Consider the following 15,762-nt stretch of genomic DNA (forward strand, 5'->3'; position numbering starts at 1 on the left):
TTTGGATTCAGCGTCCTTTTTTGGTAAGGTTGTAACGGAGACGCTAAACTAAAAAATTTCAACGGACGATATCTCCGAGAAGAAATAAGATATCTGAAAAATTCAAAATGAATTTTGAAGGCGAAGAGTAGTACTTTCAGATGCCGTAACGAGTTTTGTGGAGAAAAATTAATTCCCGGTCTAATATAACCCCAAATATAGCGAAAAACTGTGTTTTTTGCACTTTAAGGTCAGGATATCTCGAAAACCTGATGTGATGGAGCAATTCCGATGTCGGATTCGGATTCAGCGGACCGAAAACCTTTGGGAAAGTATAGTCTGGTCTCAGGGTCTGGAGTTTCGTAAAATTTTGTCGGCCTGTGTTATTGTTACTGTATATTGCGCAACAAGTAATTACACCAATTGTAACCATTAGTAACCATTTGCGTGGATACGTGTACTTTTCGCGGCGGTGGAAAAATATACGAGTCGAATTTAAGACAGAAAGACGGAAGTGCGCACCGGCGCCAAGAATAACGACCTCAAAGCCCTTAACGTCGCAGTATATAACTTATGCAAATGCTTTCTCCGCGGCGAAGGACAACGAAAAGTGGAAAGAAGAAGCCGACCCCGGCTGCCGTTCGGGAAGCGCTCACAATTCATCCGTATCTAGATATACACTACGACGGAGACGGAGGACGGTCAAAGAGCACCTAAAGTTCGCTTAGACGTAGTTTGTACTTTGCGCACAGTGTGCACGTTGCTCTCGTGATGTTTGCAAGACTCCGCTCATTGCCTCGGAATTGCGCTGATCTTTTTGCGCTAAACGCGGCGTGAAAATGAAGTCTGCGCCTTGCACCGAGAATTTCGACTCGTTAGAAAAGGAATGTTCTAACATTCTGCATGTAGCAAAATGGGATTAAAGTGCCGGCGACGTTGCGCAAAATGACAGACTCAAAGTACTACACGAGTGGTTTTTCGGGGAGAGGCCTTGCTCTGATATCGCTCGCATTCTTGTGTTTCAGGTTTCGAGCAAGCCGAGGTGTTGTCCTCGCAAAATAACGGGAGCAGCCTGGACTGTCTCAGTATGATCGTGCAAAGCATCAATGGGCCGTTGCAGCCGTCGTCTGAAAGCCATTATTCGTCTCACCACTAAAGTTGTACGGTACCGAGGCTCTTGATCCTTTCGGATCGGTCTCTTTCCTTGGCTCTCCCGGCGACGATGTGACATTCGATACTTCAATGCGCGTACACGGCCGTAGACCTGACTGTCTCTTCTCAGAATTATCATATCATATTACGCAGGGTGTTCCAAAGGTCGTCAACGATTCGCGGATGAGCGAGCGAAGATGAATGATACCTGTTCTGTATATTGGCTCGTCAATAGTAATAGCTAATCGTACAATTAAAAAAGAATAAGAAAAGCCGCGCGCGCGCGTGTGTGTGTGCGTTTTTAAGCTTGGGGAAACTCCGGGGAAGAAGTATGTGATTTCTGAAACACTGTATAAATTTTCATGCCGAACGGACATTCGATTTTTATCGAAACGAGAATTACGGGCACTGCGAGCGATTAATAACTTCAGGAGGCTCGATAAAAGCACGCACAAGCATGGTATAGATTTCCAATTGCTACCGGCACATCTATGCGAGATATCGAAAGCGCTGTGGAATAGTAAAATATCTCATCTATACTAGAGGAAAATACCTTGAAGGATAATCTTAGCCTCCCCGCGCGAGCGTAACTCGAGACATTGTAGCTGGTACGCGAAGTGTACGTGGCAGAGACGAAAATTTATAGCAGAGTGTAAAAATTTATTACGAGCCAATTATTCGTTGCAACTTTTTTACGATTATTTTAATTTTACATGTTTATGAAGCGAACGATCCTATTAACGCCCATTCAGCGATATTATAACGTATGCGTAAAGTGCAAAACGACGGGAGTGCCAGAAATATTCTTTCACATTTCTTTCACTTTCCTTCACTTGTCCCTTTGCTTCTTCCGCGGCAAGCAAATGAAAGTTTCTGTAGGTATCTTTTGCCGAAAATAGCAGCAACAGTCACATCGCTAACAGAAAGCTTGTACGTAATCACGCACGGAGAGAATTTTCTGTTAAAATTTAGTCCCGAAAGTCATGTAATCGCGGGACAACGCGGCGTTTCGAAGAATTTTATGAAAGTTTTGCGAAATTTTCATTACTAGTAAAATGTATGGTAACATTTGAAGTATTTCGAGAAACTCTCACAAAGTTCTTCGCCACGTTGTCCCACGATTGCATGATTTCTTTTTCAGGGTAAATTCCAAGAGACAATTCTCTCCGCGCGGGATTATTTTTCCGCACTCGCATCGTTTTGCATTTCAGGTCTAAAATTATGAGTCTAGTTCCTGATGTGACGAAGAGCCTTTCTGCCTTATGAAAGTTTTACGCGAGAGACGTTTTGTCTCACGATATGCTCAAACAATTTCCTCGGGAATCGCCGAATTTTTCATGTGCCTGCAAGCGAGCGTATCGATCACGTAGCACGTAAGAAAGCTTCGTCGATACCGCGACGGTGTAAATATGTGAAATTACGAGGCAATAAAGAGAAACGATAGAAAAGCGTGACTTCCCTCCTGTTCATTTTCACGCTAGCACCAGATTTTCGGTGCGCCCCTTCGTATTCTCTTTAACGAGCTTTCGTCAGATAGCGGCCATTTATCAGACAGCGGATAATTAATCAGCCGGCTAACCATCACCGCGCTATTAAGGGCCGACATATTTTAACGCTACGCCTTAGTCGTTACGTGACCGTCATATGTGATTAATGACGTATCGGCGTTTGCGAACGTTTAACACGTGTTTTTCGAAGACATCAGAGCCACGATCTTGCGCGGATCATTTTAAAAAGATATTGTCGAGAGGAGGAAAACGAACGTCCCACTTGAATGCACGGGCGAATATATCGTCGAAATCGTCTAAAATGTGTCGGAAAGGCGCCAAGCAGCTTGTTGGAACGACTACGCCTACATTTTCACGATACGGACGCCACTTTGGACTCCGCCATCCGAGGAAAACGAAATAAAATGTCAGCTGTCGTGCCATCGCTTCCACTCCAAGTGTCACTTCCTCCGCATTCTTACCTAAACGGAAATCTCGAGTGCCTCGGGTGTCGTAAAAACTCTCTTTCTAGCGCACCGCGAAAAGCTGCGTCGCTTGATATTTACATTGAGCACCGTGAACCATCGGTATATGCATAAATTTTCAGTCGACATAAATAGATCTCCAATCCTCTGTAAATCACGATAAATTGCCATGGTTATTCGACGCTTCTGATGTTGTAGACATCGAACGTGACATTATAACATTTAAGAAAGAAACTTTTCACGACAATCGTTGTACCTCGCTGCATCGTCTTCGATGACAAAAGTGACCGATTACTCGTTTAATTAATCTGGCAAAGTCTCTCCTATCTTAGGTACGGGACAACAATTGTATTGAAGTTACCCTAGTATAGCACAATATATTGGCTCAATATTGGGAGATAATGTAAATCTATAGTATTCAATATTGCTCCAATATTGTAAGATGGACGCCTTCTCCTATTTAGCCAATATTGGTTTAATATTGTATGAATATTAGACCAATATTCTCATTACAATGTTCAGTATTGACCAATATACTTTCAATATAAATCTAATATTATATAATTATTATCGGGCAATATTTACGTTAGACAATGTTGACCAATGCGATTCTAGTATAACCAACATTGAACCAATGCTTAGCCAATGGCACTGTGCTGCTAGGGTAATCTTACGTCGCGTCAAAAAGGGAATGCCTCTGCCTCCGTCTCACGCTACAAGCATTCGCGTTACTTTCGTTCGTGCGATCCTCGAGCACGACGAGTCCTTTGACCGGGTCACCGAGGAATGTCGTGTCACCGAGGACAGCTGAAATTGCCGGCGATTTATGAGATAGAGCGCGGAGAGAGGCGCCCGCTCGCCGTGAAAGCCGTGACACGGGAAATCGGAGCGGAGGGATCCGGTGAGAGGGACCGGGACATACTCCACGACCGCCAGGGCTAATAGTAAATCCAAAAGCTCGTCAGTGCCGTCGCAGTGGCTCCGCCGGAATATCGGCACGTTTTCAAAACAGGGCACGTCCCACGAGGCACGTCGAATGCATCTGCGCCCATTCGTCACGCCGCCGCTATTAACGGCAAATTTAGAATTGGAGATTCTTACGGGGATTCCTCGCTCTCCTCTTCGTTCTTTCCCCGCTTCTACCATATTCCGTAAAGCACCCTCGTATCTCGCCGACGTATTGCCGCGACGGATCGCCGGCCGATGCCGAGGTCGCTCGGCGCTTCTCAAGGATCCTACAACGCTGCGTGTCCCTTGAAAGGGCGCCCCAGCAGTTCACACGAAGCCGCGCGCGCTTCATTATTCCGGGCTTTCGCAGCCGCGCCAGGAGACGCGCACAAAAGAAGCGCAGGGATAATTACAATGCAAATGAAAGGGTGTTTTTAACGCTGTAACTTCTGTACCTACCTTCCTCTCTCGCTGAGACTGGCGGCTTTTCAATTAACCGAGGCACATATCAATATCAGACTTCTCGGCAGAGATTACGTTGCCTCGACAGCTGTGATCGATGTATCGAAGATACAGCTGTAACTCTACGTTCTTTCGCTGTTTAAGAAACGGAGACCACTGAAGAAAGCGCATGGTTATAATAATCCAAGCTTGGTTAATGTTACCTGGATCTATGGTGACGTCGTTTCAACTACACGCATAGGTTATTATGACGATATTAATTGATTAAAATTTCAGAAGATTGCTTGACCATGTCTGGCACATTTTTATGCTTAAACTCGTAACGTTTCGACCATGGTTTGTGATCCTTCTCAAGTGATCTAACAAAGAAATTGCAAGCAGTTTGTTAAAAAGTTGCTACATAAGTGAGTTACAAAATAAATAAGTTACATAAGTCATACTCGGAAGTATAAATTTCCTCCAGTCATAAATTGGTTAAAGTTTAAACATTCGCGGGATTTGGTTGAACTAAATGTAAAATTTACTCTTTCAAAATGTTTGTAATTCTTACCAAACGTTTCGCTATTATTACCAAGTCCAATGACCAAAGTTTTCGAAAAATATATTACTACATGAGTTTCACAGGTTCACCTACTCCCTGAAAGTCAATCAGTGAATAGTCGCTGATTTACAGTTACAAGTATACTACGGCGACTTTCATTGGTGCACTTATAACTACAAATCAATGGCTATTCACTGTTTTCAGTGATAATCCACTGATTGACTTTTAAAGAGTGTATTAATTCTCTGCAAGTGCAGGTACAGGTACAGGGATGAGCAGCTCGTCGCTGAAATGGGTTAACAGAAGGTGCGGCGCATTGGTCATTCGCGTAAATGAAAAAGTGTTGAGCAGATTCGAAATTATCTTCGTTCAGATCGGTCATTTGTCACGCAGCGGACATCGCCAGGCTCGGCCGGTTGTCCCGTGGACTGTTTGTTCGCACGGCTGTTCTTTAACACGCATACACTTTCCGGTGCAGATCCGCGTCGAATTTCAAAGCGCACGTCCCCAGTCTTCCCTCTGGCCAAGTAATCACGCGCGGAAGCTTTCACCGTGCGTTTAATACGCCGGAAAGCGTTTTCCAGATGCTCACCCTCGTAAAGCATCGAGACAGAGTTTGTCTCGAGTAACGTGTCTCCCGCCCGCGATGTATGCCCGGTTTCCGTAATGTACGATAGCGAACGTTGTAATTACTTATTTAATCCATTGAATGGGACCCGCTGCCGACGGGAAATCTGGCTTAAGGGAATTCCGCCGTGCATTTACAATTTCGGTTCTTCCCCGGGGAATTTATATCTGTTGCATCTCTACCGGGTAGACATGAATCTCCTGGAGCAATTATACGGAAACTGACGATGAATTGAAACATTCCTTCCAATCCGATCTTGAAAACCTAGCAATTTTGCAATTGAAATAAAAGTGTATTGTGCATTTAATTACCCACATTGCCAATTGGTACTGTCCTGGGAGTTTTAAAAATTAATTCTTGCATCGAGAAGAATTTCCATTGGATAAACCGATTAAGTGGTGTTTCCGACGAAAAATTAACCATCGATTTTTCTGATTTCCGATCAAATTATCGATTTATTCGATGAGATTTATCCAGTGAAATTGCCAGTTGCCGACGAAATTTTACCGAAAAACCGACTATATTTTTCATCGGACATACAATTTAATCGAATATATCCGTTAGTTAATACGTAATTGAATTATCCGATTAAGCCAAGATATTTTTCTCAGTGTGCCTTCTTTCTGGTAATCGGACGCGGCTGTTGGCACCATTTATACAGGTATTTAGCAATTTGTTAAATCAGACAGTAAGCAGCAAATTAAGAATTTGCGATCCACAGCTCCAAATCGTAAATATCATTCTAGCATTGTTTTCATGGTATAATTTAACTTACTGAAGTTCCACGATACCACGACAGCGCCTGCAGCGTTCTAATACTATACGAAACATGCAGATAGTTGAGCTAACGTAGATATATTGCAACACAATGACACGTGAAGCTCTCAACTGCGGCTCAACATCTGTTGACCCCCTGCAGCGCGCGACCCTTTAGACTCCTCGAGAACTTCGATATCTCGAGGGTCCCTTCGTAACAAGTGCACACTCCACCACCACCCACGTGAAGATGAACCGATGTATCGGAAGCCTTGGCGCAAGAAGAATAGAGGGACGTCAGTTTATGGAAGATTGCCGTGCAATATGTAAACGCTTACATAATAGGCCTTTCAAGTTTTCCTCACATAGTAAAAATAAGGGACATAAATATTTTCTTAACTTCTTTACTGGTCTTAGCGCGCACAAGTTCGTAAATTCATACACTCTTCACGTAAATCTTAAGTATATAAGTATATAAGATCTTTAGAAAGAAAGATACTCGGGACAAAATGCTGTTGAATTAAAAAATAATGAAGTTGCTTGAATTAAACGTTAACGCCACGGGCTGCCACGAACACAAATAATTCACTCAATTCCGGTCGCTGTGAATTGTAATTTTGAGTATTGAACTAAATATCCAAATATTATTAAGACAACCCAGCGAGAAATGACTCGTCGGTTGACCGAAACGATGCCGCATCGACGTCGACTTTCACAGTGTCGATGTCGATTTCTCTGATGTTTATATTCATTAATACTGATGTGGTTTCAACGATTTTATTTCAATCACCCTGATCTTGTTGATGCATCATCTTTGTCCGTGTACAAGATGGAAATAACTTAAAGTTTCTAAAAATGCTGTTTCATTTACAAATGACGTGACAAACGACTTTTCCGAATTTGACGAAATACACATATTTTTTACTGAACTAGCTTTGTAAAAACTACATAGGTTACCTTAAGAAGGTTTCAAAACTTCTTTCTTTGTTCTTCCTTCTTTCCTAAAGATTCTTACTTATTTACAGGAATTAATAATATAGATGCTAAGGCTTCTCGGATATAAGCGTGTCAATAACAAGTCGGTTGACCGAAACGATGCCGCATCGACGTCGAATTTCACAGTGTCGATGTCGATTTCTCTGATGTTTATATTCATTAATACTGATATGGTTTCAACGATTTTATTTCAATCACACTGATCTTGTTGATGCATCATCTTTGTCCGTGTACAAGATGGAAATAACTTAAAGTTTCTAAAAATGCTGTTTCATTTACAAATGACGTGACAAACGACTTTTCCGAATTTGACGAAATACACATATTTTTCACTGAACTAGCTTTGTAAAAACTACATAGGTTACCTTAAGAAGGTTTCAAAACTTCTTTCTTTGTTCTTCCTTCTTTCCTAAAGATTCTTACTTATTTACAGGAATTAATAATGTAGACGCTAAGGCTTCTCGGATATAAGCGTGTCAATAACAAGTCGGTTGACCGAAACGATGTCGCATCGACGTCGAATTTCACAGTGTCGATGTCGATTTCTCTGATGTTTCAACGATTTTATTTCAATCACCCTGATCTTGTTGGTGCATCATCTTTGTCCGTGTACAAGATGGAAATAACTTAAAGTTTCTAAAAATGCTGTTTCATTTACAAATGACGTGACAAACGACTTTTCCGAATTTGACGAAATACACATATTTTTCACTGAACTAGCTTTATAAAAACTACATAGGTTACCTTAAGAAGGTTTCAAAACTTCTTTCTTTGTTCTTCCTTCTTTCCTAAAGATTCTTACTTATAATTTACAGGAATTAATAATGTAGATGCTAAGGCTTCTCGGATATAAGCGTGTCAATAACAAAATGTCCAAGAGAAGTAAATAATTCGCGGTAGTCAATAATTTTGGAAAAGAAGGTATTTCGCGTAGCCTTCTTTAGCATTTAATCAAGAGAGAAGATAAATATAAAATATGTGAAAGCATATGCTATATTTTGTGGGTTGCGTAACGCGGTTGTGTAAGCTTCGGGACGTCCAAATGAATCAAATATAAATGTTTATGCGATTTACAAGATGATATTTTTAGATCCTAGCGAATAGCTGTAATTAGGGAGAAAGCAACAAAACGTATACGGGAGTTACCCAACATTAGCCAAAAATATCCATGTCGCGAGTGTAAGAATAGTTTGGGACGACATAAATATTTTCGGAGTTACTGACCCGTCAAAATTCTCCAGAACTTCGTCGAGAGGCCGAGGCCTTGTAAGTATCGGTATCTCGCGCAATCTCCCGAGACTCTCCGGCTCTTACTTTACATAACATATACGTTATTTCAACATCTCTTAATATATTCCTTGATTCGATAATGCACAACCTGTTTCCTTATTTGTCCTTATCCTTTTTGAATGATTATTTTCGCATGAAAGATTATATTGCTCTTTTTCATTACATTTATTATGCACGAAATACTTTTATTATACAGAGTAGGCCATTTTAATGTATCCACTGAAATATCTCAAAATCTATAAGTTTGAGACAAAAATGTTTCAGAGAAAAGTTGTTTGGTTTCGAGGGGGACGTAAGATGGTGTCATTAATTTAACTTTGAATAGTTGCTCGAAGGTCACGTGAAGATCACGTTCAATTTTGTAAATGGAACTCCCTATTGTTTGTTATACTGCCCTATTCTACTAATTAACGTGAAATAATTTTATAATACAAGAAGAGTGTATACACAACGTTTGAATTAATGTAACGTCAAATCTTCCACGTACGAACTGTCCGCTGTGATGTCGATTGTAACGGTGTCTGAAGAATTTCGAAGATATTAATTTGCAGGAAATTTTAGGCTCTTTCAATAATAGCTACAAGATAGCAGATCATTTTATTTTCTACATTAAAATATTAATTTATAAATTTTATTGGAAGCAAATCTTTAATTCGCAGGAAACTTCAGGCTCTTTTAATAATAATTTAATAATAGCTATAAGATAACTTAGACATTTACTTAGATAACTGAAACATTTTTGCCTTAAACTTATAGATTTCGAGATATTTCAGTGGATACATTAAAATGGCCTACCCTGTATATGTTCATATATGTATACGCACGCGTTTTGGCAGCAAAGCAAGGTATTCTTATAAAACACATTTAAAACTTGTGAATAAAGAATAACGTACAGAACAATTATTGCAGAATATTAATAATCATATACATGTACCCAGATAGCAATGCAGGATACAAACTCGCAAAAATTACAACAGATATATATTTATTTTATAATTACATATATAGATTACTAAAATATTCCTTGCATTTGGAAAATGTGCTGGACTGCAAATACAAAATCAATGCTCAATTAAGGATTTGTTTACAATAAAGTTTATAAATTAATATTTTAATATAGAAAATAAAATTGTCTAAGTTATCTTATAGCTATATTATTAAATTATTATTAAAAGAGCCTAAAGTTTCCTGCGAATTAAAGATTTGCTTCCAATAAAATTTATAAATTAATATTTTAATGTAGAAAATAAAATGATCTGCTATCTTGTAGCTATTATTGAAAGAGCCTAAAATTTCTTGCAAATTATCTTCGAAATTCTTCAGACACCGTTACAATCGACATCATAGCGAACAGTTCGTACGTGGAAGATTTGACGTTACATTGTTTCAAATGTTGTGTATACACTTTTCTTATATTACTTTTTCTACATCATACCGCGCGACAAAGCAAGCTTACGAATCGGCGGAATGCTCGAGAACATTGTCAGACCATACGAATGGGGGTAAGTTATATCGTCGTGTGATGAATCGACACTCATTCTTCGGTGTACCGTTCGCGAGTGAGGACGTCGTTATCATGTCTGATCTTACACTCACAGCAGCAAGACTGCAGAACTTTTACAATTAAATTTTTCCAATAAGACATACAAGTGGAAATTAGTGCTTGAACGTACTCACTTGTGTAAAATTTACAAGTTTCTCGGGGACGAAGATTTAAATTTAAAAATTATCCTTTTAATAATCAGACATGAAAATTAGTAATCAGGGATAAAAATGGAAGAAACAGTGGCACTGATCAAGTCGTGCGTAATTTCAAAGAAAGGCGGCGTATCAGTTGAAGACTTAGACGGTGAGTATTATCGTTCTTTGTATTTAATGAATATCTCTATTTATAAATGATATAAAGAAGAGAATGTTCGTTCTTAAGAGATGTTAGTACATTGAATAAAATCTATTAGATATATTTCATTAATTTTTTTTTAGATATTACTAACTCAGTTTCTACAGCTTTAAAATTCTTAAACTCACGAACAAATGCCTCGGGCTAACACAATCGTAAATTACTTGTATTTGTCTAAATAAAACTTCTGAATTACTCGCAATTAAATCATCTTACAAGCTTGCTTCCCTGAAATTAATTTGACGTAAGAGTCATCGAATTAAAAATTATATTAAAATATTGTAAAATTACTACAATGAGAAAGCGCTTTCGTTATTCAAATTTTTCGATGAAATATCATTCAGAGAACTTAATACTGTAGAAATACACGTTTAAAAATAAAAGGGTGTTGCTTTTGCAGATGAGTTTCAAACTCTCGTCGGAGAATCCATTCCGTATCGTAGATTGGGATTTTCGAGTATACGTTCATTTTTGCGAATTATAGACGGTTTGGAAACAATTCGGGATGCTTTCGGCACCGAGATGCTAAAGATCAATGATTCTAAGATATCTCATATCGACAAACTTATACAAAGGCAAAAAGTGGATTATTCCAAGACAAGAGTACATTGATCGCAATTTATATTTTACGAATTAAGTCCACACTATAATTATATAAATCGAGAAAGTAATAACGCTTTATTTCAGAACAAATACTATAAACAATTTATGCGAAATGATGGCAATCTTAGATACAATAACGACGAGCGTAGAGAAAAGAACAGATTATATTTTAATGCTAATCGCGCCAATAGACGAAACGAAAACTTCGCTTGGCGTCGCAATCCAAATTTACTTGGGACCAGTAAGACATTCACAATCTATTTTATAAATCTGTAAAGAGAGATAACAGTATTTTTACGTTTCACCAAGTTTTATTTAATTTAGCTTTCGCTCGTGCTCTTAGAAACATTCCTATATTACACTGTTTCGAGATTTTATCCGATTTATTGTCGGTTTCTCTTATTTATGGCAATTTTAATATTTTTTATTCTTATTTCTCTGTTCAACTCGATATGTCACAAGTAACAATTTTAATTCAGTTGTTACGCAATTTGGAATAATATCAACGATCGTGTTTTGTAAAGAAGATTTTTTTTTTAAATAAATTTATATACTTTAGATGGCGTTTGTAACAATTACTTCTTACATGAAGAAGCAGAAAATCATCATCCGATAGTGATAGAAACAAATGAAATGAAAAAATATGTGAGTGAATAGTAAAATTTCAATTCGTCGTGCACCAAGTAAAACTTTCTGAAAAGTATTATTTAATACTCTACGTTAACATTATTTGTAACAGGACCACATATATGAACCTGTCGCAAACGGCCAACAATTGCTTGGCGACGATTTCTTCCTGCAGCTAGCAATACGGAATCTTCATCTCCCTATTTGGAGATTCAAGGGTACGACGAAGCTTCCAGCGAGTTTATATTGAAATCCGTACACACGACGTTTTTCTTGCAATTCCTTTGCCTTTCGGGAAAAAGGACCCCGTTTCTTATTTCACGAAAATTATTATTACCTGATCGAACTAGTTGATAGAAAAGCTAAAATATGATAACTTTCAAGATAGAAAATTAATATTTTACGTCCAAGTGAAAACTGTATATTTCTTTTTCATTATTACCTTGCAGATAGCTTAGCTTTGCACTGTGGATTATGTATTTCCGGACAGACTATTAGCGACTGTACTCAGATTTTGAGGAATGTTAGTGCCATCTCCAATCGTGTTGTAATTCTGCTTGGCTCGGTTGACGTTTATAACGTAAGTTGATTTGACCTTGTCCTATCCTCGGCACGTACAGGTCGCGCACAACTGAACGTATCAAGAAGTAAATAAAATAAAATATTGATATACCTCTCACTTCTCGAATCTCAAATCTCGAACAGAAATTACAGTTTACAGAATACCTTTGAATAAACTTCAGTTGGTTATTTATTTGTACTTGTAAAAGTAATCGAACTTTCACTATATATTCGGTTCTTTTCAGAACGCCACTTGCGACGAGATGATAGACGATATGACGGAACTCTTGGAAGTCCTCCGGTCTAAATTTCATCTCTCAAACACGGCCATCACTATCTGTACACTTCCACCTTTGGCCAATCTCAGCATGTACGCTTATAAGAAACAAACCATGGCCCTGCTTTCCTTCAACAATTGGATAAGATCCCTGGCGGACGATCCGTCTAAAAGAGAGTCCTCTTTTGTCAACTATCCTGTAATAGATTTGTTTGAAATGTTCTGCTGTGACGAGACATACACCACAAACTACGACTGGTTTCAAACGTAGGTGTACATTAACTAATCCAGTTTCAAATATTTAATTCAGATTTACTTTCCCTTATGCTTTTGCTTTATCAGCTTAACTCACTTTTGTCAGTTCACCTTTTTCGTCGTTATTTAAAATTGATAATTTGCTGAATTGTCAAAATTGTTAAAAGTTATTGAATTATAATCGTTTAGAAATGGTTTCTTGCAACAATTCTTTTAATCTTACTTAATTTCTAGTAAACGTCGCAGAATTTTCATTTAAGAATTGATTACTATTAGAAGTTTAATGTTAAAATAATGTTATCGAACGACAACTTCCAAGTATATATAATCCCATATACATCTCGCATGTGTAGTAATTAATTTTGGATCTCTCACAATGCGATTACTGGTGGTTTTCAGCCAAGCTCGTAGAGTGTCTGGCACTAAACGTTCCTACGTGCTATGGAATGCCAATGGACGGAAGCGAGCTATGAACCTCATCTGCGAAGACGAAAACACGGATCACTCCGGGAGTCCCAGGTCATTGCCGATGCAATGAGTTAGCTGGGAACTTCTATTATATGATAAACATCGTGTAAGAAAAGAAGCAGAACGGTACACCAGAAAGGCCTTATTCGCCGTTTTCACGGCGAAGAACGCTTTATCGAGGAACTTCCAAGGTGTACCCTCCCGCTTCCTTCGTAAATGTGTGTGTTATGTGTACGTACCGCAAACAAGTCCAGATCACGTATATATTTGAGTCTTATTCTGTCTACGAAGGAAAAAAAAATTGTGTTCTCCATCCGGATAAATCGCTTCGTTGCGTCTAATCGAACGGCCGCTTTGCGCGAGAGATTAAACGAGAGATTAACTCGACGAGCAATAACCGGATATATGGTCCCAGCATAACGTCTCGGTATGTTTATGTACTCAAACGGTCGACAGTTACCTGTAGACCTTTGGCATATAACCAGATCCTATATCCACGGACGAAATCACTTTCGTTTTCAAGCCATTGGCTTTGGATTTTGCTTACCCAATTTCAAAACTGAATTGGAGACATTTACATATATACTTCCAGCTAAAAGGCATTGTAATTTTACCTCACACCGGGGTGCTTATTATCGGGACTCTGTATAGTGCCGTCTTCTACCAAAGAGCGACTCAAGTACAACCATTGCCATAGATTCTTTTTCGTCGTTATTTAAAATGGATAATTTGCTGAATCGTCAAAATTGTTAAAAGTTGGATGATAATTAGAAGCAAGGCGAGGTAATACATATGTCCTTGTATACATACGTGGTATACAAGTGTAGTTTAAATTGTATATTTGCTTTCAAATGGACGCCAAGTTAACCGTCAAATTTAATTTCGTTTGTTTACGTTTCAAGGAAATGTTGACGCATACTTAAAATTTACACCAAGTGTTAAGATGTCTCCTGTTCGCGATTTGTGCCGTACCTGCTTCGTGGCATCGGGAAAGCTTTAAACGACCGTTCCGCAACGAGTGTCCGTGTCCGTTGAATTAAGTATGGTGTATTTTTATAATTAAATGCGGGTAATTTGAAAATGACACGCGTACTTTCTCGGAGGAATGTTAACTCGTCCTAGCGAACGAAATTCAACAGCAAACTTTAATCGCAACCCTTGCCACGTGTTTAAGGTTAACTTTTTCTACGAATATTACTAGTTAATTACTAATCTTACAACTTTCATAAGTTAAAGTTTAAATAACCATCACACAATATCGATGCAAGAAATTCCTAAATTTCTTCCATTGTTTCTAAACGTTAAATGTATGGATTTCAAAATGTTGCGATTATTATAGATTTAACAGGAGGTCAGTCATTTTCAATGTTAATAAATTTACGGTCATATTTCAAGAAACATAATCAAACGAAATTTAACGAATTGCAAATTATTCGATAAAATAATTTATTTTTTTGCAAAGAAATTAATCATGAGAAGGAATATTTATTAGAGGTGCAGGTCACGTATTTCTTTGTGTTTGTGCATGTAAATTATTTAGTTGTTCGAAACATTTTTCTTTTATGTTCTGTATTTTATGATACACTAGCGTTTTATGTATTGTATTTCATATAGCAAGCAAGTTTACAAAATCTAATATTAAATTAAAGAAATTGAATGGTAAATTAATTTCATATATTAACAAATGAAATTAAATTGTTTAAATGTGATTTTGTTAATAATTCGTCGAGTTGCGACAAGTTTTGTTAAGTAGGCAAGATAATTGAGTTTTTAAATCAATTCTTCGATTAACCCAGCGAGAAATGACTCGTCGATCGAGGTCAAAACGATGTCGAATCGACGTCAATTTGCCGGCGTCGAGATCGATTCGAAATCTTTTCGACGTCGATCGACGGATCGTTTCTCGCTGGGAAGCTTAAGAAGCGTAGTCTTCACGATTTAAAAAGTAGTAGAATTTTAATTCAAAGTTTACGGATTATGAAACAGGAATATAGCGTTTTCAAGTTGATCTTGGATAACTTTAGGAATGAATGCGAGAGGTTTTTTTAGCGAAAAGAAAGCGTACATTTGTTAATACATTGAGACGTGCAATTAAACAAATTGTGATAGCAATTGCTGAAAGAATGCAAGTAATATAAATGCGATATATACGTCAATTCTATTTATAATATTGATAATGTAACTAATTCTTAAGTAGACACGTGTCAAAATGTAATAGGGCGCATGTATTGTGATCAATAAATCGCGAATACATATAATTCATTTCCTCTTCTTCTTCTACAAAGTCTTATTCTTTAAATAATTTATAATCTGTACTAGAGATTTTACAGAATGGAATTTCCGCCTA

At 38.0% G+C, this 15,762-nt stretch overlaps 2 protein-coding genes across 2 annotated transcripts in view; both read left to right on the forward strand.

Annotated features, from left to right (window-relative positions):
- The window catches only part of LOC105558833 (transcription factor SUM-1), a 66,122-nt gene extending 63,982 nt beyond the window's left edge, over nucleotides 1-2,140 (forward strand). Inside the window, exon 5 of the mRNA XM_012006754.1 lies at nucleotides 1,005-2,140. Coding sequence (XP_011862144.1) covers nucleotides 1,005-1,135 — 131 coding nt within the window. The 3' untranslated portion in view covers nucleotides 1,136-2,140. The remainder of the gene's footprint in view (nucleotides 1-1,004) is intronic.
- An 8,098-nt stretch (nucleotides 2,141-10,238) lies between these two features.
- Nucleotides 10,239-15,675, forward strand: LOC105558834. Its single transcript, XM_012006755.1, has 8 exons — nucleotides 10,239-10,573; nucleotides 11,025-11,227; nucleotides 11,312-11,468; nucleotides 11,787-11,872; nucleotides 11,967-12,072; nucleotides 12,304-12,434; nucleotides 12,661-12,959; nucleotides 13,347-15,675. Exons 1-8 carry the CDS (start codon nucleotides 10,498-10,500, stop codon nucleotides 13,483-13,485), a joined length of 1,197 nt encoding a protein of 398 aa, XP_011862145.1. The 5' UTR covers nucleotides 10,239-10,497; the 3' UTR covers nucleotides 13,486-15,675.
- The last annotated feature ends 87 nt before the right edge of the window (nucleotides 15,676-15,762 follow it).

This window comes from Vollenhovia emeryi, unplaced genomic scaffold (assembly GCF_000949405.1).
Source record: "Vollenhovia emeryi isolate VEMERY1.0 unplaced genomic scaffold, V.emery_V1.0 DF939308.1, whole genome shotgun sequence".
NCBI classification, from domain to species: domain Eukaryota; kingdom Metazoa; phylum Arthropoda; class Insecta; order Hymenoptera; family Formicidae; genus Vollenhovia; species Vollenhovia emeryi.

Excerpts from the sequence above, each read along its gene's own strand:
- LOC105558834 (XM_012006755.1), top strand. The coding sequence starts at position 10,498 with ATGGAAGAAACAGTGGCACTGATCAAGTCGTGCGTAATTTCAAAGAAA. Across the intron at positions 11,228-11,311 it reads TGGATTATTCCAAGACAAGA|AACAAATACTATAAACAATT; the intron begins GTACATTGATCG and ends GCTTTATTTCAG. Across the intron at positions 11,469-11,786 it reads TCCAAATTTACTTGGGACCA|ATGGCGTTTGTAACAATTAC; the intron begins GTAAGACATTCA and ends TATATACTTTAG.